A 25529-nucleotide genomic window follows, 5' to 3' on the forward strand; every position below is an offset into this window, starting at 1 on the left:
CTATGAATCACTGACATTAACCTCAGAGACCTTAGTTGTCGGGTTAAGCCCAGTTAAGGGAAAAACTGCTGAAAAAGGATGTTCCACTTTATTATGCAGATCATCATTTTTAAGCAATAAGGGAAAGAAAAAGGATCTTTCTGCTGATGAAAAGCGTGAAATAGTTGAATGCCTCGGTCTAGGTGTGAAAACCTTCGATATTTCATGAAAAATTAAGTGTAATCATCAAACTGATAAGAGATTTGTGGATGATTCAGACACACACAGGTTTGTGCAGATAAAGGCACAATATGGACGGATGCTACAAAGCAGCAGACAGGTATTTGAAGCTGCTGGTGCCTCTGGAGTCTCCCGAACATGAAGGTGTCGGACCCTCCAGAGGCTGCAGTTGTGCATAAACCTTCTCTCCGGCCTCCCCTGAACTGTTCATTGAAGCTGAAGCAGAAACGGCTGCAGTGGCTCAGAAATACATGAGACTCATTTTCAAACAGTCTTGTTCACTGATGAGGCCGTGTGACCCTGGATGGTCAGATGGATGGAGGAGTGGATGGAGGTGAATGGCCACATGTCCCAACAAGGCTGTGACGTCAGTAAGGAGGGGGCGGAGTCATAGTGAGAGAGCTGGTCGGCCCCTTTAGGATCCCTGAAGGAGTGAAAATGACCTCTTTCTGACTGACCACTTTCTTCTATGCTACAAAAAGAACAAAATCCTCTTCATCATGACAACGCACCATGTCCTGCTGTAAAGAAAACCTCTGCATCACTGGCTGCTATGGGCAGAAAAGGAGAGAAACTCATGATGTGGACCCCCTCCTCCCCTGACCTCAGCCCTATTGAGAACCTTTGGAGCCTCAACAAGAAAAACTTCTATGAGGGTGGGAGGCAGTTTTCATCCAAACAGCAGCTCTGGGAGGTTATTCTGACATCCTGCAAAGAAATCCAAGCAGAAACTGTCCAAAAACTCACAAGTTTAATGGATTTAAGAATTTTGAAGCTGCTCAAAGAAGGTTTCAGTTAGCTTTTGATTTCAGTAAATATGACCTCCTAATGCTACAAATACAACAAATGACCATTTTCAGTTAATTACAAGCTTTAAAATGTATTGAAACGATGAGTTGCAGAATCATTTGGAACAGTGGATTTTGAGGTTTTTACTATATTCATTTTTGAAAAAAATAGGACATTTTTTCCACCACATTTAAATGATCCTCTACCAGGTAAAGACTTGAAAATGATGCTGACTCTCATTTGAGTTGACAATTTAGAAGATCCCTGAGAAAAGCCCATGTCGGTCCTCAGCAGAGATGACGCCTGCGTTGAGAGAGGTTGGAGAATTTGTTACAGTTAAAACTGTACATGAGACTATTGTTTTTGGCAGATTTGTTCATTTGTTCAGCACTATATTCATCAAATTAACGCGAGCCTGAATCTGCAACACAAACTTACGAAGCCTCTACTGAAGTATTTCCATCCCAGATCAGGCTGGCAGTGAGTGATCATGGACCAGGAAATGGCTGTCCACCACGTGATCTTTAGAAAGTCTCAGGTCTGAGCTGATGTTAAGGGGAAATGAACTGGAGTAGACACATCACGCAACGAGCCAATAAGTGAATACTATATATATTTATTTATTTGACAGGGACATTGCACAAATGTGTTGCACAGACCAGAGATGAGACAAGTTAATTTTCATCTGTGGTCCGTGGGCAAAGGCAAAGTGACAGCAGGTTTATACCGGGTCCAATGAGCATCTGACTTTAGAGTCCATTCACAATATAAAACACATAAAGCACCAGCCAAAGGATCACATCAACAAACATTCAGATCCAATATTTACCGTATTTACACTGGCAATTACAATTATATACCGTCTTACACTTTTAACACTAGCCCGATTAACCAGTTTTGTGCTAATGCTCACAAATCTGACCGTCTTTCAACCACCGCTTCAGGTTAAGTTTGAACTGTTGTAAAGTGCTGCTCTCCCGAACAGTTAATGGCAACGAGTTCCACATCCTGCAGTTTCACAGAGAAACTGGAGGAGGCTCGCGTTGTTCTACGTCCTGCCTCGTCACAAGATTTCACAAACATTAAACTAAGCCTCTGCTGAAGTATTTCCATCCCAGATCAAGCTCTTGATACGCAGTGAGTGATCATGGACCAGGAAATGGCTGTCCACCACGTGACCTTTAGAAAGTCTCAGGTCTGAGCTGATGTTAATGGGAAATGAACTGGAGTCGACACATCACGCAACGAGGCAATAAGTGAATAAGATAAGATGTGTACAATCATGTGTTGTGTTTGTGTTGCTTTTTTCATATATAATTTACTATACTGTAAATAACAGAGGTGGGAGTCACTAAGTGCAAGTCTCAAGTCAAGTCAAACTTTTCAAAAAATAATGTTTCTGGATTTAAAGTGTAATTAATATTCAATCGCCACAAAAAAACATATATTGTGACTGCTTTCGTCTATGCACAAAAGTACTGGGGCAGCAGTTTCAGGCAGGAGGCCCGGAGGAATTGAAACAAGAGCTGCTTTTCCAAACAGTCTGAAAGATAAATCTATAATGATATTTTTATTTTTGTTAGATTGTGAGAGTTTTTCTGTCAGTGGTTCCCCTGTAATAAGCAGATTCCACTCAGCCTTCAGTCTCGCTGTCACTGCATGGGCTGTAACTTTAGTGTGAACGCCTTAAACACCGAACTGACAAGATTTGTGTCATTTAATCCAGCTCTTACACACAATACACACTAATGGAATCACGAAGAAGAAGCTAACATTCTAACGGGCAAAGCTAACTGTGGGCTAGTGCCACTTAAACAGTATTTACAGCCAATTTTGAGTGAAAAAAATATCTCCATTGTGTACTTACAATATATATATACAATATCCCTCTCTCGCTTTCTCTTTTCTTTCAGCGTAGTATTTACTCTCACGGACAATTCATGAGTAAAAAAAAACATGCTACGACACCTGCAGTGGCGCTAATGGCCTCTAGGGGCATGAGTTGCTTAGTACTGCTTTAAAGGAATAGGCCACCGTTTTTCCATACTGAGATATGTTCTTACCTAACCTTAGTCGAGTTAATATATCCCCGTCTGGTCTTTGTCCATGCGCTCACACATACGCAGCCTCTCCCACATGTCATATAGCTCCAAAAAAGCTCACGATAGAAGCTACCAAGCTCTTCCACGTGTTCCCTATTTAAATAAAGTTACGTGAAGTGTTTTCATGCCAAGTATATTTACACAGAAATGTAACATGTCGATTTTATAAGCAGATAAAAAGGGGAACTATATTGTGAGGCGTAATGATACGAGGAGTAAAACGTCCGCGCAGTAACTCCTAAAGACTTCCCCGCTCACTTCCGTCAATAACCTTTAGGAGTTACTGCGCGGACGTTTTTCTCCTGTATCATTACGCCTCACAATATAGTCCCCCTTTTTATTTGCTTATAAAATCGACATGTTACATTTCTGTGTAAATATACTTCGCATGAAAACACTTCACGTAACTTTATTTAAATAGGGAACACGTGGAAGAGCTTGGTAGCTTCTATCGTGAGCTTTTTTGGAGCTGTGTGACATGTGGGAGAGGCTGCGTATGTGTGAGCGCACGGACAAAGACCAGACAGGGATATATTAACACGTCTAAAGTGAGGTAAGAACATATCTCAGTATGTAAAAACGGTGGCCTATTCCTTTAATATCTATGAATCTTCACCTCTTCACTCAATGTAAAAATACTTAAATGCATCCAAAGAAGCACACATTTCCTCCTGCCTTTTCGCGAGTCAGACAGTTACAGTAAATTAATAACACATATAATGTTACAGCTATTCACGGAGAGTCTTTGGCTTCAAGTTAAGTCTCAAGTCACAAACGGCAAGTCCTAAGTCAAGTCTTTTTGGAGCTTTGGTCAAGTAAGTTTGTGACTCGAGTCTCCCGCCTCTGGTAAATAACAAGTCAGTTGGAATAAACGTAATATAAGATCCACGTCATTTCAAAACGGCCTCAGTATTTCATCACTGCTGACAATCTAAAGAAGTTAGTTTGGTCTTAAGATCACAGTTATCTAATAGATCCACATGTACTGCAAATGAGGAAGTAATGTGTAAGTGTTTGCCTTGCCCTTTGTCTGTGTGTGTTTGAGGTTATTTTCGGACATGCATGAGAAGTGCCAGGGCTCAAACCTGTTTTTAATAGATGGTTTTTAGCCGAGCCTTTGTCCTCACGGCGCCCTGGCCTGTACAGGCGGCTCGGCTCGTTCATTCAGTTTCCGTCTATCTGATAATGGCCAGTCAGAGGAATGTGACCTGGTTCTTAACCAAAAACCAGAAAAGTCTCTCTGAATCTCTCTGAATCAGCTCTTTGCTACAGTGAGGGCTTGACACACCTTGAGTTGTTTTATTTCATCATTTCAAGCAGCATGCAATTAGTGCTTCATTTCCTTCAATACACAATGCCCTTGAACCCACTTTTTTCCCTTTACAATACATTTTAAATGGTCAAAATGCCTGAATAAACATTATATTTTTACAATTTCATATTAGTTACCTTTTAATTATGTTTTTGAATCATGAAACATATATTTAGGATATTGTGACACCCACCATGACTCATACATGAAGTGTGAGACTCCAGTCATGCAAAAACATGACACCACCTAAATTCTGCTTAATTCTCTTTCTAATAAGTGTTGGGACAAACAGTAAAGTTTCACATCCTGGTTTTAAATGAACCTGTCTCAGACTGTGAGAGGAGAGAGCTGACACAGAGCAGATCTAAATTATAGAACGATCTCTAGACTGACACATGATGGCACAGACTCTTAAAACTATAAATATTGTAATACTTCATTTCCAAAAGTCTTTGAATCGGCCATAAAACACTGTCCTCTTCAGACCCCGGGGCTCAGACATGGAGATGATTTCTTTGAGACTTTTCCTCTCTGCTGTGATAGATGTTTGTTTGTTTACTTTATTGTCCCCGTAGGGAAATGTGTCCTCTGCATTTAACCCATGCTTCGATGCCGCTGGGGCGACCCGTAATGCCCGGGGACCCGCCTCCAGGATGTGGAGCCAGGCTGGTGCTCAGAATCACCTGGCTGGAGGATTCACCTATTGTACATGTTTTTAGTGGCAGGGGAAACCGGACCTTCTAGCTGTGAAGCGAGAGCACTAACCGCTGCGCTACCGTGCTGCCCACAGCTAGAAGGTCCCGGGTTGGATTCCCACCTGGACGGGCCTTTCTGTGTGGAGTTTGCATGTTCTCCCCGTGTCTGCGTAGGTTTCCTCCGGTTTCCCCTACCACTAAAAACATGCACAATAGGCCAGGATGAATGATGTGTGAGTGAATGTATGGTGGTGTCAGAGGGTCCGTTGGCGCAGACGTGTGTAGTCGTGAAAGCGCTTCTGTCAGTCTCCCCCAGGGGGCGCTGAAGCTACAAACGTAGTTTACACTGAGTATGGAGTGAATGTACAATTGTCTCATGTAAAGCGCTTTGTGACCATGTCTGTGAAAGGCGCTGTATAAATAAAGATCTTCTTCTTCTTCTGTGAAGCGGAGGCGCTAACCGCTAACCGCTAACCCTATCAGATTATTATGCTCCAGTTTATCTGTCTGTAAAGAAGCTGCCTTCAGGAGTGTTGATACCCTGTATATTCACATTAATCCCTGTATATTCACATTAATCCCTGTATATTCACATGAATCCCTGTATATTCCTGTTTAATTCCATGGAACATTTTCAACGTTGAAAATGACTGAAAGTGAATTTTGCAACTTTATTCCTAACTTTTACAACGCATTTCACAATTTTTCCACAGGGATGAGTTAACCTCTTACTCTCCGCCTTAACCGAGTGCATTTTCTCCAGTTCAGCTTTACCCAAATCTAAAAGCTTCGACAGGATCTTACAGCCTAGAGTCCAGCGACTCATTTAAAAAAACTAAGGCCTATAAAACTGTCTTTTTCATCACTTTATTGATTTTTTGTTGCTTTTTTGTTTTGTTTGCGTCTGTTTGTCGCTTTCTTATTGTGTTGTTCATCGTTTTTTTATTGTGTTTTTGTCGTTTCTTGTTGCTTTGTTGTTTTTTTTTTAGATTGCTTTTAAGATGCTTTGATTTGTAGTTTTCTTGTCACTTTTTTTCTTAGATATTGGGGGCGGGCGCTTTTAAGCTCTGCTGCAGCGAACTCCTTTTGAGCAGAATGTTTACAAATAAGCTTAACGAAACTGTTGCTTTTCTTGCCCATTTTTGTCGCTCTTTTGTCACTTTTTCTTGTGCTTTCGTCATGTGCTCAGTTCAGGCGGGGGTTAAGAGATTGAAGATGGAGAAATATCACCATGTCAAAGCTAACAACTATTCTGCTATTGATCAAAATGTTTTCTTTTTTTCCACAAATGTCTTTTGCCTTTACAATATACTCATAGAGAACAAAACTAGTTGAATTTCACTATTAAACATATATAAAAATCTGTTCCAGGGCCTTTGTTTTATAAAGTCAGAGATTTCCCGTAGCAGGCAGGAAGAAAATGTCTTGTCATGATCTCAAATTGTACACTATAAAAAGTAAATATCAAGCATTGTCTTAAATGACTTGAATTGAGGAAATCTACCTTGTTTGTTCAGACCAGTTCTAGGGTAAATCTCACTTGAAATAAGAAAGTAAAATTGCCAATGAGATAAGACCAGTTTTCTTTCCCCATTGGCAAAGAAAATGAGCTGAAATAAGGACGAAATGTATCGAAACGAGTCAGAAACATCTCAGAACAAGTGAAAAAATCTGGGACAAATGCCCAACAACTTCTTAACCAGTCAAAACAACTAAAATTTGGATTATTGTGCTCAAACTGAGATGTTTATACTGATCTAATACTTTTTGCAGTGTATTTATTTTATTAGGTTTTTCACTGTGGTGTTTAACTTTTCCTGATTCCTAAATCCTCTGGTTTGGACTCCAGTTGCAGGAACCGCAGACGCTGTACAACTTCAGTGTGCACAAACATGGACGCTACCGGTGGCAGAAACGTGTTATTCAGGTAAAGTTTTTCATTTTTTCTGGTACAGCAATTTACAGCGGCGCCGCTCACAACCTGATTGGTCCATGTGTTTCCCCTCACTGGGATTAGAAATGTCACCCTACATGTGGAGGAGTGTTACGACCCGGCTCTGCTAGGTATAGGACGTGACAAAAACCAAGATGTAAAATGGATATATACAATTGTAATTTAATAAAAGGAGTGTAAAGGTAATTTTAACAAAAATAACCAAACAAAGGCTATTTGGAGTATGTACAAAGGGTAACCGAAACAAAAGGTACTAAGACTAAAACGCAACACGAACAAAACTAAGAAGTGTCTCAAACAACGAGTGTCACAAACAGGCCTACACAAAAAAAAGTGACACAGAAAAAACACACACGAGAGACACAACTGAACGAACTGGAAACGAGTGTCTCTGAACACAAACGTTTACACGAAGAGACACAGAACACAAAATGGCGTCCTGGCCACAAAGACCAGCAGCCCCGAATGAGCCACGGTGGAGTCCTTTTATAGGAGTGGCTGCACAGGTGGCTTTAACGAGCTCTCCCCAGGTGTAGAACTGCTCCCCCAATCAGGCGGCCAGGACCCCAATGCGCTCCACCAATCGCAGCCCAGGACCACAGCAGCAAATTTACATGGGGGAAAAAACAGGTTTAGGCCACACAAACAAAAATACACAAAAAGGAGGGAATCTTATTGGACTGCACAATACAGTTGCAGTATTAGCCAGTGCTATATACAAGCCATTACATACACAGCCTAAAAACAAAACCGCTATTTACTTGAAAATGTACGAAAAAAAGCAGATAAAATCAATAACTACAGCTAATATCTGAGGCATCCATCATTCTACTTTAGGTTCTGTTTTTCATGAAAGTCTTCATTTGTAACTTATGGATTTAATTTCACATTGGCCAGTTAAAGTGACGTATAAGTAATATATAAAATAACTAGTTTTAGAAATGTGTATTAAAGGAACAGGCCACCGTTTTTCCATACGGATATGTTCTTACCTGAGTTTAGACGAGTTGGTGCGTAACTGTCTGGTCTTCGTGCGTGCCCTCAGTCACGCTAAAAGACCAAGACCGGTGGCCATTTTGAATACCGACGTAGCATTATGCAGTACTACAACAATATCTGTACTCAGGATGAAAATGAAAGACGACTGATTGACAGTGGCATTTTTATGTACTCGTAATCATTGCTCAAGAAGATTTTGCGTTTATGTGATATAACCGCAAACGTGGCACAGACGTAGCAGCTCTGTCTGTCGAGTGAAGCAGGATTTACTAAAGATCTGCCTCAGACTAAATGAACACATCAAAGAGGAAACGGAAAACCTTTCTCTGTGATTTTTACAGTTTGTCATGTCAACAGTCTCAGTCTGAGTCAGTGTTTAAGCTGCTCAAGACGTTAGCATGTTACCGGTTAGCGACTGTCAACCAACTGTCTTCAACACATGTGTGGGTCACAATATACTATACTACAGTAACAGACCTCTGTCCCAAGGCTAGATGTTTGTGGTTCAGGGCTTTCTCTTGGAGAGGTCAGAGCTGTTGAAGCTAAATGCTAACCGGTAACATGCTAACATCTTAAAGAGGGGGTGTTCTGCTTGTGTCAGTCCCACAGCACCAGTCTATATCACACTACAATGATGACAAACCTTCTGTCGGTCTGTAAATGCAGTAAATTAGAATAACTGCCTTGTATAAAATGTCTCTCTCAAAATGGCTGTAGTGAATGTCTTGAAATAGGCCTCTGTCTCTTTAAGAACCTCTGAGCCTTTAGACACGCCCCCTCCACACGCTGTCTGTGGCATCAGTGGGGAGGGGGTTCTGCTGAGGAGCAGTGGTTGGTTACTCGGCTGGTGACCAAAGCTCGGAGGCGTCTCCAGGAGGTGGGGGCGTTCCTAGGAGGACTCAGGCAAACCTCTCCCTAAAATGGCCGCCATCAGAGTTTTTACAGATTACTCAGAAATACGTGAATGTGCCAAGGCAACACTTCAGCCATGTTTTTAATGAGGGAGTGACAGAATAACATGATGGAAAGCCTGGAAAAAGTCAAGTTTGCAGAATACCCCCCTTTAAACACTGACTCACTGGTTTCTTCACATAAACGTGCGTCTCTTGAGCAAAGATTCCGAGTAAATAAAAACGCCACTGTCAATCAGTTGTCCTTCATTTATATCCTGAGTAGAGATATTGTCACATATTGTAGTACTGCATAATTCTACTTCGGTATTCAAAATGGCCGCCATAACAACAAAAGTCACATGACTGAAAGGGATGTATAGTTACATAAAATTAAACATGTCGATTTTCTAAGCGGATGAAAAGGGTTACTATAGCTGGAGGAGTTCAAGTTCAAGTGTAATGGTTTTGTAGAGCCCAATATCACAACAGAAGTCGCCTCACAGCTGCACCAAACATTAAGGCAATAAAACAGAGCAATAAATATGACAATTAAAAGTTCAGGTGAATCCAGGCAAATATAACGTCCAATAGGAGGTAGCGACGAGCGGCGTGGGCGTCCCCCGTCCTTAGACTCTCCAGCACGGCAAGGAAAAACTCCAAAACCCGGCAGGAGAAAAGAGAAACCTTGGGGAGAACCACAGAAGGAGAGATCCACTCCCATGGACAGACAGGCTATAGAGACCCAGGGCCGAAGGATCCCTCAGCAGACGGGCCAAGATCACAGACCGTCCAGTCCTCAGATTCCAGAATGCAGGTTCCTCCGTTCACCCAGGTTCCTCCGTTCGATCTAGACAGGCACTCCCGAGGGGGGGGGGCAGGAGACACCATGTGAATAGTGATGAACAGACTACAGATAAATTAAGGGAAGAGGAAGCCTTTGTGGGTGGGTGAGGCTAACGGCTAACACAAAATAAAAGTTACATTTAGTGCGAAGTTTTGAACGAGCCTGTGTAAAAACGAATCGGCCCCATCACTATTAAACACTGTACCTTTGAGCCTGGCAATGTTTTTATATGGTGAAAAGCTAATGATGTTATTGACTGTTTAAGTTCAGGTGTGATTCCATGATTACTCAGAGATTTCTAACCTGACTTGACTTTAATGTAACTTTAACCTCTCGTGAGGAATCTCTGACAGTCCTACTAAACTTCAGCCTTGAGAAAATGCTAACCAGCCTCCTCTTCTGTGCGTAGTTCGACTTCAAGACCAAGTTCCTGTGCAGCATCGAGAAGGGCATCGTCAAGCGGCAGCTGCCTTTCTCCATCGTGAAGAGCTGTGACGACGGCGCGGGCTCGAGGTTCAGCATCTCGTTCAAGGCGCACCACGACTACGAGCTGGAGGCCACGTCGCTGGAGGACAAGTACAAGGTCTGAGCAGGCGAGCCGTGCGGAGCGTGTCATGTCAGCCGCTCCCCGCTCAGGTTTCCTCATGGTTCTGTTTAGATGATGGAGCTGGTGAATAAGATCATCTATGGAAACATCTACGCCGGTGATGACGAGGGCAGTGCAGAGACGGCTCAGAGGCCCACGTCATCGCAGAGCATTCGGGAGGGGGTTCTTCTCCTGCACAGGGGCGGGCTGGCCTCCTTCAGATGGGTCAGGTACAGGCAGTATTCTATTGTATCCTTTTAATACCACATATTATCCGGCTCTTCACAGCGTAAGTAGAAGCTCCGTTGATTTGAATGGGATTTCCCAACGTTCTCCCGGTCATTATTTTCTGATAAAGGACGTCTGAGAAAAATAATGACGCTGCCAATGGTAACGGAGTTGGTGCTTTCATATCACTCCGCACGTACGTAGCAGCGACACTATCTGTCCCGTCACTGAGAGAGAAGAATCGCTCGTGAAGTTAGCGTGAGTCTGACTTTCAACTTACCCAGAGATTCAACATTCCTCCAACTGCACCTTCAGCTAAGTAGCTAGGCTAGCTGCTTTGTAGCGATCTTGCAGGAAATAGTAATAGTGTAATAGTGTTTGCCTCTGTTATTATGTGAATAGCTCAAACAGTGGTTGTGAGTCAAAAAGCTGTTCTGAAAGGAAACGAGTTCTTCATTTTTTGTTTTGTTTCTTTGCTATTGTTCCTTGTTGTTGTTTTGTTTACACTGATTATACTATGAGAAATGAAAAGTTCATCATTTTGAGTTGGGGGGAGGCGCTCATAAGCTTTTGCTTCAGCCTACTCCTTTTGAGCAAAATGTATGCTCAAATAAATAAATAAATAGCCTTGCTGCTTCTAGCCTAGCAAAACGTTACCGAGCAACGCGCAAACTTTTGGGAACTATTTGTTGCAGAAGTCATTAAATAAACCTTTCGACCTTCATAAAAGTGTACGAAGTTTATGTTGTGTGTGTTCAGTTGGCAAATGGCTGAATAATAAGCGGATAATGTATAAAACTCTGGTCATTATTGGGAAAATAAGTAACCTATTATATAGGTTATATAACCTATTTTCCCGATAATGACCAGAGTTCTATACATTATCCCTTACATATCGCACATGTAGTATTACACTTGTATTGGAAAACAAAGGTTATCATTCAGTCACACCAGTGATAATTTCGTCGACTAAAATATTTAGTCTTAATTTTAGTCAAAGTGATATTTTTGTGACTAAAACTGGACTAAAACTAAATTAAAAGTTTCTCATGAGACTAAAACTGTGACTAAAATGTCCAGATATTTGAGTCGACTAAAATCAGACTAAATAAAAATGAAAAGGAGAGACTAAAATCATCCAAACTTGTATTGAGCGTCTGAAAGAGCCTCAGATCATGTTTAAAGGATCAGCTCTGAGCTTTGTTCATGTGGAGCAGAAACATGAAGCAGAGGAACAACATTAAATATCATTATAATTAGGGCTGGGCACCGTTAAGCGATACCAGTACGGTATCGAAAACAAAGGTTTAGGTACTACCGGTATCGGAAAAAAAAAAGTATCGAAAGCAGGTACCGAAAAGAAATATAAAATCTTTATATTCAAGTTTTTATGCTGTTGGTTATACAAATGTAAAAAGAAAAAAAAAAAGTGAAATGCAAATGAAAATTGTGTGAAAAATTGGGAAAAATTTGGGGAATCAAAAATATCAAAAAGGGAAATAACGTGGGAAAAAATTGAAGAAATAAATTTGGGGGTAAATTTTGGGAAAATTGGGGAAAAACACCAAAAAAATTGGGGAAATATTTGAAGAAAAAATTAGGGGGGATATTTTTCTTTTAAAATGTTAAAAATGGGGGGGGAAAAATAAGAAACGTGGAAAGTTTTTTTCCGCCTGTTGTTAAAGGAAGTTTCATCAACAACTAATACGAATGTAAAAGAAATTAAATGGAAGGAAAAGAATAAATTAACATTATTCATCTGTTTTATGGCTCTAAATGAAAAATAATTAAGCACCTGTACCGAAAACTAAGTATCGTTAAAGTACCGGTATCGAAAAAAATGTAACGGTACCCAGCCCTAATTATAATGAATATTGTCAATGCAAAGTCCACTCAATTAGTCTTAAATTCAGTCGACTAAAACTAGACTAAAATTGAAACGTTTTTTTTTGACTAAATCTCGACTAAAATTAAATTACAAGACTAAAACTAAAAGAAGATTTGTTGTCAAAATGAACACTGAGTCACACTCCCTTACAGACAACGTAATGTTAATACCAGCTTGAGATATTGATGATTTGCACACGTGACTTCCTGTAATTTCCCTTTGTTACTGGTGGCGTCTTGTCCAAATGGACAAAAATCTGACAAAAGTCACATGGCAGGCGGCTCGTTACTGGTGGACAGTCACTGTTAAAGACATCACGTCAGGAGCAAAACATTCTAAGACGGAAACTTCCCGCTCATCAGTGTTTTTGTCTTGAAGCTAAAAGCTCATGTAAAAAAAAAATGTAAATGGCAAGATTTTGAACGAGCTTTACCCACATCTAAAAGCTTCATAAACGCCTCATTTCAAAGCTAAGGCCTTAAAAAACTCATATAAACAGATCTTTCTCTTTGAGTTGGCATCACTTTTTTCATAGCTTTTTGGTTGCATTTTTGTCACTTTTTTGCCATATTTTCATCACTTTTTGTGGCTTTTTTGTTGCATTTTCATCACACATTATGTCACTTTTTTAATACTTTTTTGTCCTCGTTTTTGTCGCTATTTTGACGCTTTGTTCAAGAAGCTTTTAGATTTAGTGTGGGGGTTAAGAGGTTTATGGGATATTTCAGGATTTTTGACATAGGGCCTCATTCATGCAGTCCTTATATTTGAAGAGTTTAGTGGTGCTAGGCTAATGCATGTCTATGGTAACTAGCAGCCTGCATTAAAAACAGTCCAAGCACAGAGCACCTGAGGCAGATCACTTAAGACCAGACTACCCATGTCTGTGTTGACTGAATAATCTTTTAAATATAACCAGTGCTTCATTTGATCCCTCGTTAATTTCCAATTTTTCAGGGTGAAGGATCCGGGAAATATTTAGTAGGATCCGGCAAAGATTTGATCCGATATAATGGCGTTTAATGAGTTTTCCGGCAAATGTTTTGCCCGAATCCATCACATCAGACCGAAAGTGTTCCTGAAAATACTAATTTACAAAATAAGCACTGAATATAACCGTTTTGCATAGAAAATAACTGACATTTGAGCAGCTTCCTGGTTGTAGCTACGCAGCGGCGGAGTGATCTGCAGGTGACCGGATCTACAGTAGTTTGTTAGCCGGCATTACTACAAGTGGAATTCACAAAGGAGCTTCTACAAATCAGATATGGCAACGTTTGGAGGACGAGCCCATGATTTTGAAGAGGTTTTCAGGCTACTAGTTACCATAGACATGCACTAGCCTAGCACTAGCCTAGCACTAGCCTAGCACCACTAAACTCTTCAAATATAAGGACTGCATGAATAATAAAAAAAAAAGATAAATTTGATTGATTTGAAAGATTTGGAGCTGATCATCCATGCATTTGTGTCGTCACGTTTAGACTATCTAGGCAGCGAGAATTCTGACCCGCACAAACAGGAGGACCCACAGATCCCCTATTTTAAAACAGCTTCATTGGCTGCCAGTGTCCTATAGGATCAAGTTTAAAACTCTGGTTCTAGCCTTCAGAGCCGTGCATGGTCAGGCTCCTTCTTATCTCAGTGCTCTGGTCCAGCCTTACACCCTGTGAGGCTCTGAGGTCTGAGGATCAGAATCTGCTGAAGGTTCCACGGGTGAGAGGCGACCGATCCTCCCAGGCTCTGGAATGATCTTCCGCCCTCTTTGCTCTATTGACTCTGTTGATTCTTTCAAAAGCGAACTTAAGACACATTTATTTGTTCAAGCTTTTAATTAGCTACTTTTGGGCTGCTGTGATTTCTGTGTTGTTTTGACCCTTTTTATATTGTATGTAATTTCTGCTTTTAACTGTGTTGCGAAGCACTTTGTGGCCTTTGCCTGTGAAAGGTGCTATATAAATAAAGATTACTTACTTACTTACTTACTAAATAAAGATAAATGAGGCCCTATGTCAAAAATCCTGAAATATCCCTTTAAAATCCCAGCCGTTTGCTCTGAAAACACAACCTCTATGCCTTCGGGGTCTTCACAGGGATGAGTTTATAAGCATTTCCCCTGGAGTCAATAAACGGCAGCGACGAGTCTGCAAGTTCACCATTGATAAAACCAAATTTGCCTCCAGTATTAAACCAAAGTAAATAATCAGATATAAGGCCTTTGCTCTGGATGTGTTTTGTGTCTTGTGTTTTGTAAGGTTTCTGTAAATGAGTTTGTGTTTGCAGGAACGAGGTGACGCTGCACCCCGGTCAGCTGATCATGGTCCCTGTGAAGCGCAGAGCTACAGCGGAGGGAGAGATGGCGCCCGCCGTCCCCACGGTCATCCACCTGTCGGACGGAAACGCCGCCGTCCAGAAAACACAGAGCTCGGAGACTTTCAGCCTCAGCACCAACAAGAACCAGTACCAGTGAGTCAGATTCAGATTCATATTAACCTCCTGCCCCCAGCCTGAACCGAGCGCAGTGTCTCCAGTTTGGCTTTACCCAAATCTATACGCTTCTTTACTGTTTAATGCCTCTCTTTTCAAGGAACTTTTAGATTTGGGTAAAACTGTACAAAATGTGCTTCGTTCACTTTAGATGGAGGTTAAAGGATATTATGTAAAATCTACTTATTAGAGTTTTTACCATGTTGTTCTTCCATCAAAAACAGACCTTGAGCTGTGTTTCGACCCACTTGCGCATCTTTCAGTGATCTTTGAATCTTCTCTAGAGACCATTGTAGGCAGTGCGGCGGGACCGTTACATTTTTTTAATACCGGTAATTTAATAATCCTTTTTTTGGTCTTTGATGCCAATACCTGAACAAGACATTTTCCGATGCCTATACTTAAATATTTGTCATAGCAGCATGAACAATAATGTTAATTTATTCCATAGAAGACTCATTCTTTCACATTTGTATTGTTTATTAGAGGTGAAACAACCAAGTAACTTCCTTTAATGCTGTTCCTGGATCAAATAGTTTAACGATGCCCTGCCCAAACTGCCAAAAAATTCCTCCTGAGGTTCTACGTATCCAGGAAATGCTTTCGTCACGTCTCCGTCTCTCGCTAAGCGTAATTGTTTCATTGTGAAGTAATAACATTCACATTTTGTCACTACAGCCAGAAGAGCCACTAAAACAGCTGTGCCGCGAAGGGGAGCAAGACGAGGGTGTGTGAGGGGCTTACGGTGACATCGCTTGAAAATTCACAGGAAGTGAAACCATTATGCTTCATCAATGTTGCATTTTCTAACCCAGTGGTTCTTAACCTGGGGGTCGGGACCCCCGTGGAGGTCGGGAGACAAATTTTGGGGGGTCGCCAGATCATTTAGATAAAATATACATATTTTCATAAGCAAATAATCTAATGTTTTATTGTAGCATTTGTTTGCTATTGTACCAGAGTGCCATTAATTGTAATTATTATCCGGCTCTTCACAGCGTCAGTAGAAGCTCCGTTGATTTGAATGGGATTTCCCAACGTTCTCCCGGTCATTATTTCCTGATAAAGGACGTCTGAGTTGGTGTTTTCATATCACTCCGCACGTACGTAGCAGCGACACTATCTGTCCCGTCACTGAGAGAGAAGTCGGGGAATCGTGAGTCTGACTTTCAACTTACCCAGAGATTCACCACCTCCTCCAACTGCACCTTCAGCTAAGTAGCTAGGCTAGCTGTTAGTCTTGCTGCTTCTAGCCTAGCAAAACGCTGCCGAGCAACGCGCACACTTTTGGGAACTATTTGTCGCGGAAGTCATTAAATAAACCTTTGACCTTCATAAAAGTGTACGAAGTTTATGTTGTGTGTTCAGTTGGAAAATTGCCTGTATAGAACGCTGGTCATTATCGGAAAAATAAGCACCTTCTAGTTCTATACATTATCCCTTACGTAGTTTCATGAATTTTATTTCAGCTATTTGTTTTTTTTCTTTGTTTTTCAAGAATTATGTAGGCTATTGAATCCTATTTCTCATGGTGTGACCCGGGCGGGGGTCACGAACCCCTTTACCTGTTATAATGGGGGTCGCGGCTCCAAAAGGTTGAGAACCACTGCTCTAACCAATAAAGTGTAAGATAGTGATACAGATGTGTTTGACATTATTAGCAAATACCTGCAAAAAGCATAACGCGTAACATACAAGAACAATAAAATAATAGAAAAATAAATATAAAAAATGTATTTGAAATGGATATATCAGGGGAATCAGGTTCATTGTGTAAACAGTTTATAATGAGCAGTGTTTACAGCAGGGATGGAAAAGGTAACAGTGTAAAAGATGTGGCCTTCAAAAGAGGAGGAAATACTCTGTCTTTATTAAGGGGAGACACTACAGGCAAAAGTCAATTTATTCAGTTTTCAGGTTTTGGGCCAAATCTGTCTCTGAACATACAAGCTTTCACCCGGAAACAGAAAATATGCCTAATCTTCACAATAACATGTTTAAATATTGCGCTGATTCAATGTTCCCCCATAGACTTATATGGGAGAACACAATTTCAAGGGCCTTTTTCTCCAAACACATGTTTCTGTCATTGTGGCGACACTATGTCCACGTCAGTCGGACCTAAAGACTTCACATTTTCCAGCCTCGGACTGAACTATATTTGGAACATTTTCTCAGAGGGATTTTTTATTATTTAATCCCTTAAGCCCCATTTATTGAGTTTTGAATGTCAAAAAATAAGGCGAAAATTACATTTTTACAATTTTTTCAACTAAAAAACAGCTTATTTTAAAACTAAACAAGAAATCCTGAATCCGCTCTGAGAAAGTCTTGGCAACTCATTTATCAATAAAATGAAACCATACATTTGAATGTAGCTCTGTCCATTATTCAGATTTCGTCGCTGAAAAGATGGGAAATTTGGGGATTTTTTAGGCATAAAACACCTTGTTCTGATATGAAAAGATAAAATGACATAAAATTGCCATGTATTTTTTCTCACATTTATGCCAGTGATCGACAGCAACAGTTTCAAATTGATATCTGTAAATATAAATTTTTTCCCTATTCACCTGCAGTGTCTCGCCTTAAAATAGTGCGCACTGTCCCACCTGTAGTCATTTCTCTCCTAAGTTGATGTCTGTGTTGTTGTTTTCCTGCAGTTTCCGAGTTCCACCAGCAGAGGGATCCAACCTCTCCGGCTCCGTGAAGAGCGAGTGCGACGCGTGGGTCCAGGTTCTCGACAAACTGTGCTCGGACTGGAAGAGAAAGTCCTACAGGGAGCACTTCGGAGCGGATAAAGTGACGCTGCGCAACAACAGCATCGCGGAGGAGGAGGAGGAGGAGGATGAGGAGGATGAGGAGGATGAGGAGGAAGACCTGAGCAGCAGCAAAGAGGCAAACAATGATGCAAAGGCCAGTTTAGACGTCACTCAGAGTGAAATGTCCAGACCTGTGCCGAAACCGCGGGTTGTTTCAGCTAAACCAGGCTCCCCCAAACCAGCAGGCCACGCCCTCTTCCCCCCCTCCAGCCCTGGACCTTTTTCCAGAAATGCCCTCCCACTTTCTCCCATAGCCATCAGATCTCCCCTTTCGCCGTTCAGTCCACACTCTGACATCATTTTACCGCCGGTGTCGCCGACCAGTGAAAACCCGCCGTCTCGCACGAGTGTCTTGCCGAATTCCCCCGGTGATTTGCACCCACAGACTCTGGTGCCAGTGCTGCCCCCGGCGCCTCTTCCTCCCCCCTCTGTTCCCCCGCCTGTGGCCCCTCCCTTGGCCCCGCCCATGCCGCCGCCGCTGCCCTTCAAAACGAGGACGCTCCACAGGCAGAATCTCACCAAGGCTTTCCACTGGGACGTGATGGGAAATGAAAAGGTGAGTTTAGTCCACTGGGGAAATAAGTCCTGCAAAACTGAACTTTTTTTTTGGTTGAATCGTCGCCGCTCTTTTGTCAGATTTTTTAAACGTTTCAGTCGTGTTTTTAGTCACTTTTTGACGCTCTTTCTTTTGACGTTCTTTTTGATTTTTTTTGTTGATTTTTAGTGATTTTTCATCACTGTTTAATTGACTGACTTTTCCTCCGTTTTCAAGATATTGACAACATAAATATTTGCAAGAAATGTCACTTGAGCCTTAAAGGGGCTAGATACAAGTTGGTCATTTTATACTCACTACTGCCACCTCAGGTCTTATGCGTAACTGCAGCTTCTATATAAAGCTCGTGCATGACGGCCTTTCTGAGCGACAGTGCAGGATTTTAGAGGCAGTTGAGGTGAACAGGTCTGAGCTACACATTAGACATGGAGGAACATGTAGGAAAATACTTAGTTTAAAGGGACTATACAGAGTTTAAAAATGTTAAAGTCTTTAAACCAATGCCCGTTAGCCTTATAATTCACGGTTATGGCTCAGTATTAGGGATGCAGCGATACCGATACCAGTATCGGGCCGATACCACATGCTTGTACTCATTCATGAGGTCCCGATACCAGAAACAGATACCATTTGACGTGTGGCCGGCGCAGCTACGAGGCGCAGCTACGAGGCGCAGCTCTCAGCTGAGGAGAGAAGAAGCAACAAACTGGAGAATTGTTTAGTGTAAACACAATAATCCACATAGAGCTGACTTTATTACAGACTGCGCTCTCTAAACCAGAGTCTGAGCTGGATTTAACCAGAGCTAATGTTGTTAGAGCTGCAGCGTCTGCAGTGTTTACAACATACAGGCTAACGATGCTAACTCGCTGCAGCGTCTGCAGTGTTTACAACATACAGGCTAACGATGCTAACTCGCTGCAGCGTCTGCAGTGTTTACAACATACAGGCTAACGATGCTAACTCGCTGCAGCGTCTGCAGTGTTTACAACATACAGGCTAACGATGCTAACTCGCTGCAGCATCTGCAGTGTTTACAACATACAGGCTAACGTTGCTAACTCGCTGCAGCATCTGCAGAGTTTACAACATACAGGCTAACGATGCTAACTCGCTGCAGCGCCTGCAGTGTTTACAACATACAGGCTAACGATGCTAACTCGCTGCAGCGTCTGCAGTGTTTACAACATACAGGCTAACGATGCTAACTCGCTGCAGCGTCTGCAGTGTTTACAACATACAGGCTAACGATGCTAACTCGCTGCAGCGTCTGCAGTGTTTACAACATACAGGCTAACGATGCTAACTCGCTGCAGCGTCTGCAGTGTTTACAACATACAGGCTAACGATGCTAACTCGCTGCAGCGTCTGCAGTGTTTACAACATACAGGCTAACGATGCTAACTCGCTGCAGCGTCTGCAGTGTTTACAACATACAGGCTAACGATGCTAACTCGCTGCAGCGTCTGCAGTGTTTACAACATACAGGCTAACGATGCTAACTCGCTGCAGCGTCTGCAGTGTTTACAACATACAGGCTAACGATGCTAACTCGCTGCAGCGTCTGCAGTGTTTACAACATACAGGCTAACGATGCTAACTCGCTGCAGCGTCTGCAGTGTTTACAACATACAGGCTAACAATGCTAACTCGCTGCAGCGTCTGCAGTGTTTACAACATACAGGCTAACGATGCTAACTCGCGGCTAGCAGTTTTGGCCATTCTGACGCCGTTTAAAGCCCAGGGGTTTATTCATCTGAAAAACTAACCCAGCGACTAAAAAGTCCTCAGAAAATCCAGATTAAAGACATACAGCATGTTTATATTGAGGGAAAATGAGCTGCAGCAGAAGAATGAAAACGCTGTAGCTTCTCGCTAAGTTACTACAAACACACGAGAAAATCTACAGGAGCTGAAGTAAAGACGAAAAGAGACCATTTAAGAAACATCTCAATACTATTGTTAAATAAAAACACATAAATGAATAAAGCTCAGGCATTGGGAGCTTTAGGACATGGGCTTTTCTGTCTGTGATGGACAGAGACATAAAAATAAAAAATTATATTGAATGAAAATACAAATAAATAAATAAATGGCATCAGCACAATTCTAATATAACTGCTCTTAAATGTGTCGCCTACTTTACTTAAGGAAATGTACATGAGTAAATTAAGTAACTACAAACCAATCTGAATGTTGAAGAAAATGCCTTGTACTCGTATCGGTATTCGGTATCGGCGAGTACTTAAATCAAAGTACTCGTATCGGTTTTAGAAAATATGGTATCGGTGCCTCCCTACTCAGTACACTTCAGTGTTCACGCTCTGCTGCCTGAACTCGCTCACACAGTTCAGTGGTGGAGTGGTTTTGTTTGGACATTTAGGAGCCTGATTGAGCCACGCATGTGCAGTCGAGCTGGGCATTGGGCTTATTGGCAGTTTATTTTAAAAAACAGTCCAAACGTACTCAAAAGCAGCATAAGTTGTAAGATGGCCTTTTTCCCTCTGCGGTCGAGCATTTGACTTTATTATTATCATCAGTATAACGTATAAGTTATGGTTATATCAGTGCTCAGACATAAGGACCGAGGCTATATTGATAGAAATCTGTCCAGAATAGAATGAAGTATGACATTATCAAAAGGCAAAATAAAGGGTGTATCGATTGTGTGGCTGTTTGTGCTAAAATAGTTTTTACTTTCTGATTAATGGTGCCAATATTAGTGGAGGCCTCTTCGATTCATGTTTCTTGTTTTCCAAATGAAATCCGATTTCATTTTCAGCACAAACCTTTCATCTTTTGTTCCTTTTTTGTCGTCGTCGTCAGGTCTCAAAGTCTTTCTGGGCACAAGACGGCGCCAAGAAGATTGAAATCGACACATCGCGCTTGTTGGAGCAGTTTGCTGTGAAGAAAACGGAAGTGCTTGGTCTTTCCGAGTCCAGCCACAGCCAGAATATTCTGCTGGATAAGAAGGTTGCACATAACTTTGGTAAGTAGGAACTCTCCTCGAAAAAACAAAGTCTGTGCATAACTCGCCACATGTTCGAGGCACGTACTGCTTTGATCACGGCACCAGACATTTGCTAGCAGGTTTAAGAAGCAAAGCAATACTAGACTTCTCCTCGGCCTTCAATACAATCCAAGCTGATCTCTCTTTTTAATGTGGATTTTAATCTTGTTGGCTGGATTGTGAACTTCCTGTCACTCAGATCACAGTGTGTAAGAGTGAATGGAGTTGTGTCCTCCACTGGATCTCCTCGAGGCTGCGTCTTATCGTCTTTGCTTTTTATTTTATAAACCAGTGACTGCAGAAGTGCGTATGGGAACAGGCGTGACGGCGAGAGCGCCCATGGACCCATCGCTGATGATTTTACTGATTGGTGTGAACAGTTTCATTTGTCTATCAATGTGTCAAAGACTAAGGACAGGTTGATAGATTTCCGCAAGGCGCCCCCTAGTGGCACCAAAACTGTGATCCAGGGAAAACCAGTTGAAGTAGTCTCCGAATACAAGTACCTCGGGACTATTATTGACAAGGACTTGCTTTGAGTTTTAGGCTGCTTCCGAAACGGGCAGATTGCTAAGAGCTCTTACGCCAAACCGGATGTGCGTCAGCGTCCGCCATGGCAAGTTGCCTCCGAATTGGTAAGTCAGTTAGGAAGTAGTTAGGAGAAGGAGCCTTGATGCTAACTATCATAGCCACTTTAGCATAGGGACCTCTGATGCTAACTATCATAGCCACTTTAGCATAGGGACCTCTGATGCTAACTATCATAGCCACTTTAGCATAGGGACCTCTGATGCTAACTATCATAGCCACTTTAGCATAGGGACCTCTGATGCTAACTATCATAGCCACTTTAGCATAGGGACCTCTGATGCTAACTATCATAGCCACTTTAGCATAGGGACCTCTGATGCTAACTATCATAGCCACTTTAGCATAGGGACCTCTGATGCTAACTATCATAGCCACTTTAGCATAGGGACCTCTGATGCTAACTATCATAGCCACTTTAGCATAGGGACCTCTGATGCTAACTATCATAGCCACTTTAGCATAGGGACCTCTGATGCTAACTATCATAGCCACTTTAGCATAGGGACCTCTGATGCTAACTATCATAGCCACTTTAGCATAGGGACCTCTGATGCTAACTATCATAGCCACTTTAGCATAGGGACCTCTGATGCTAACTATCATAGCCACTTTAGCATAGGGACCTCTGATGCTAACTATCATAGCCACTTTAGCATAGTGACCTCTGATGCTAACTATCATAGCCACTTTAGCATAGGGACCTCTGATGCTAACTATCATAGCCACTTTAGCATAGGGACCTCTGATGCTAACTATCATAGCCACTTTAGCATAGGGACCTCTGATGCTAACTATCATAGCCACTTTAGCATAGGGACCTCTGATGCTAACTATCATAGCCACTTTAGCATAGGGACCTCTGATGCTAACTATCATAGCCACTTTAGCATAGGGACCTCTGATGCTAACTATCATAGCCACTTTAGCATAGGGACCTCTGATGCTAACTATCATAGCCACTTTAGCATAGGGACCTCTGATGCTAACTATCATAGCCACTTTAGCATAGGGACCTCTGATGCTAACTATCATAGCCACTTTAGCATAGTGACCTCTGATGCTAACTATCATAGCCACTTTAGCATAGGGACCTCTGATGCTAACTATCATAGCCACTTTAGCATAGGGACCTCTGATGCTAACTATCATAGCCACTTTAGCATAGGGACCTCTGATGCTAACTATCATAGCCACTTTAGCATAGGGACCTCTGATGCTAACTATCATAGCCACTTTAGCATAGGGACCTCTGATGCTAACTAACCGGTGATTAGGAGCTATGTGCCGTCCCATAAGCCACTGCGCCAAATCCCCCACCCCCCTCGGCCCCACCCTCAGTGATTCATGCGCAACCACTGTTGATTGACAGGAGCACATTTAATAATAAAAATAATAATAATTAAAAATTAAGATTCTGCACAAGCCAAACTTTATAAAGTGATAAATCCATGTTGTCGTCCCCACAGCTCAGTCACATGTCAGTGTTAAAGAGGAAACTCAGGAAACAGATTAAATGCTTTTGTTTTCATTTAGTAGAAACTTAAGCCTCATGGATCATTTGCTGCTGTCGCTTTAAGAAACAGCTGCTGAAATAAAATAAGACTAAAGGGAAATGTTTGGATCATTTGGATTTATTTTTCTCCTTAAATGTCTTTGTTTGGACACTATGTTGTTGTTGGACACTAGGGGGCGACATGCACTTTTGTTTGGCTTGCACTCCACCAATAACTTTAAAGAAGAAGAAAAACAGCTGTTGGTGATGTCACTTCCCTTTCCCCTGTTTAAGGACGGACGGATTGTTCAAATGCAGCTGAAGCTCTAGTTCACTAACTGCAAAGATCTAACAGTCGACCCATGAAAGGTTAAGGAGTTAGATGCTCGTGTAAGAGTTTAGAGGCTACGATTTGATGGTTTCGGATTGAGCCCAACACTGACGCCATCTGCAAAAAGGTGCAGCAAAGACTCTTCTTTTTTAGAAAAATGAATTAATGTAGAGCTTGTAACGTCCTCATGACGATCTTTTACCTCTTTTACTGAGTCAGTTTTAACATTTTGTTTGTATCTTGGTTTGGGCTCTTTCTGTGAATTTGAAGTTGGTCAGAGTAGCAGGTGAAATCATGACCTCTACAGCCAAAGGGTTGTACGTAAAGCCCAACAGATAATGGAGCGCTCGGACCATCCGCTTTTTAAGGAGTTGAACACACTCCCCTCCGGACGCAGGCTCAGAATGCCCTGTACTGGAACTGGTCGGGCCTCTTTTATTCCAGAGGCTGTTGCGAAGGTAAATGATCATATGTTGCTCAGTGAAGCTGCTGCAAATGAGGCTTTATTGGATCTTATTCTGATTGTCTCTCAGCTTCAGAGCCGGACTGAGGATGCTGTGACTGTAGGATCTTTGTCCCAAACACAATTGTCCCACTGTGTTTTTTTTGGTTTCTTTTTGCTTTATTATGTGTGGACGCCTGCGGCATAATCATTTCCTTCTGGACATTAATACAGTTGAACCTTGAACCAAAAAAATCTGTTCTATCAGAAGACGTGTGCACTTTAATATTTTAGGGAAACAGCGCTTTCTACTTGGCAAACATCCAGCAATCTGTCCTGATCGTGAAGCTGTAGCTAATAGTTTCATTTCACTCTTGAGTTCTGCTCGTTCCACTCGAGCAGACTGGAAAAATGTCTCCAGTAAAAGCATTTGAGGTTGTTATTCTGGGTGAGAGTCAGCAGGGGGCAGTGTGTCACTAACTTACTGCTCCTTCATACATTCTGCAGAGCCTTTGTGAAGAGGGATGTTTTCAGGGTGGTTTGTTTGTATATTTTTGGACAGGAGAGACTGTTAAAGATTCCACCACATCAAGTGTCATGTATGAAAAACAGATTGTTACTGAATAAACATGAATTAAGCTTGTCGTTTTAACCCCTTAACCCCCGCCTGAACCGATCACATCTGGAAAAAAATGCGTCAAAATAGCGAGACGTAAATGAGGAGGCAGCAAAAAATAAAGAAATAAATGCAGCAAAAAAAAAAACGAGAAAGACGTGACCAGAAGTGACAAGAAAGGTGACAAAAGAACGGCAAAAATGTGATGAAAAAGTGATCAGAAAATGTGACGAAAACATACCAAGAACATGACAAAATATTGAAAAATGTTCCATGTTTTTGGTCCTGACTGACCAATGGAGAAACGTCTAGACTACATGGTTTAGCAAGTTTTCTCTCCACGGGGAGCGCATGGAAAGAGAATATATTTGTTTGTAGAGGATATTACAGGGTTTATACAGACGGAGGAAGTCAACTTTAATGCTTTAAAGGCCCTATACCTGATTTTAAACAATGAAAGAGGAGGCCACTAACTCAAAATGTTAGTTGTGGTCCAAACTCATTTGTAGCTTTCCTAATGTACTTGTAGACTCCACATTCTTTACAGGGACCAGTATTAATTTCGTCGACTAAAATATTTAGTCTTCATTTTAGTCAAAGTGATGTTTTTTCCGACTAAAATTGGACTAAAACTAAAGGAAAAGTTTCTCATGAGACTAAAACTGTGACTAAA

The 25529-nt window shown here is 41.7% G+C and overlaps 1 protein-coding gene across 1 annotated transcript in view; it reads left to right on the forward strand.

Annotated features, from left to right (window-relative positions):
• Window positions 1-1498: 1498 nt before the first annotated feature.
• The window catches only part of LOC306977265 (uncharacterized protein), a gene marked incomplete at its 5' end in the record, with an annotated part of 97905 nt that continues 73874 nt past the window's right edge, over window positions 1499-25529 (forward strand). The window contains 7 exons of the mRNA XM_079575470.1: window positions 1499-1546; window positions 6967-7044; window positions 10217-10390; window positions 10466-10623; window positions 14793-14975; window positions 17660-18374; window positions 21201-21363. Coding sequence (XP_079431596.1) covers window positions 1499-1546; window positions 6967-7044; window positions 10217-10390; window positions 10466-10623; window positions 14793-14975; window positions 17660-18374; window positions 21201-21363 — 1519 coding nt within the window. The remainder of the gene's footprint in view (window positions 1547-6966; window positions 7045-10216; window positions 10391-10465; window positions 10624-14792; window positions 14976-17659; window positions 18375-21200; window positions 21364-25529) is intronic.

The sequence above is a fragment of the Gobius niger genome (genome assembly GCF_951799975.1).
Source record: "Gobius niger genome assembly, chromosome: 17".
In the NCBI taxonomy this organism is placed as follows: Eukaryota; Metazoa; Chordata; class Actinopteri; order Gobiiformes; family Gobiidae; genus Gobius; species Gobius niger.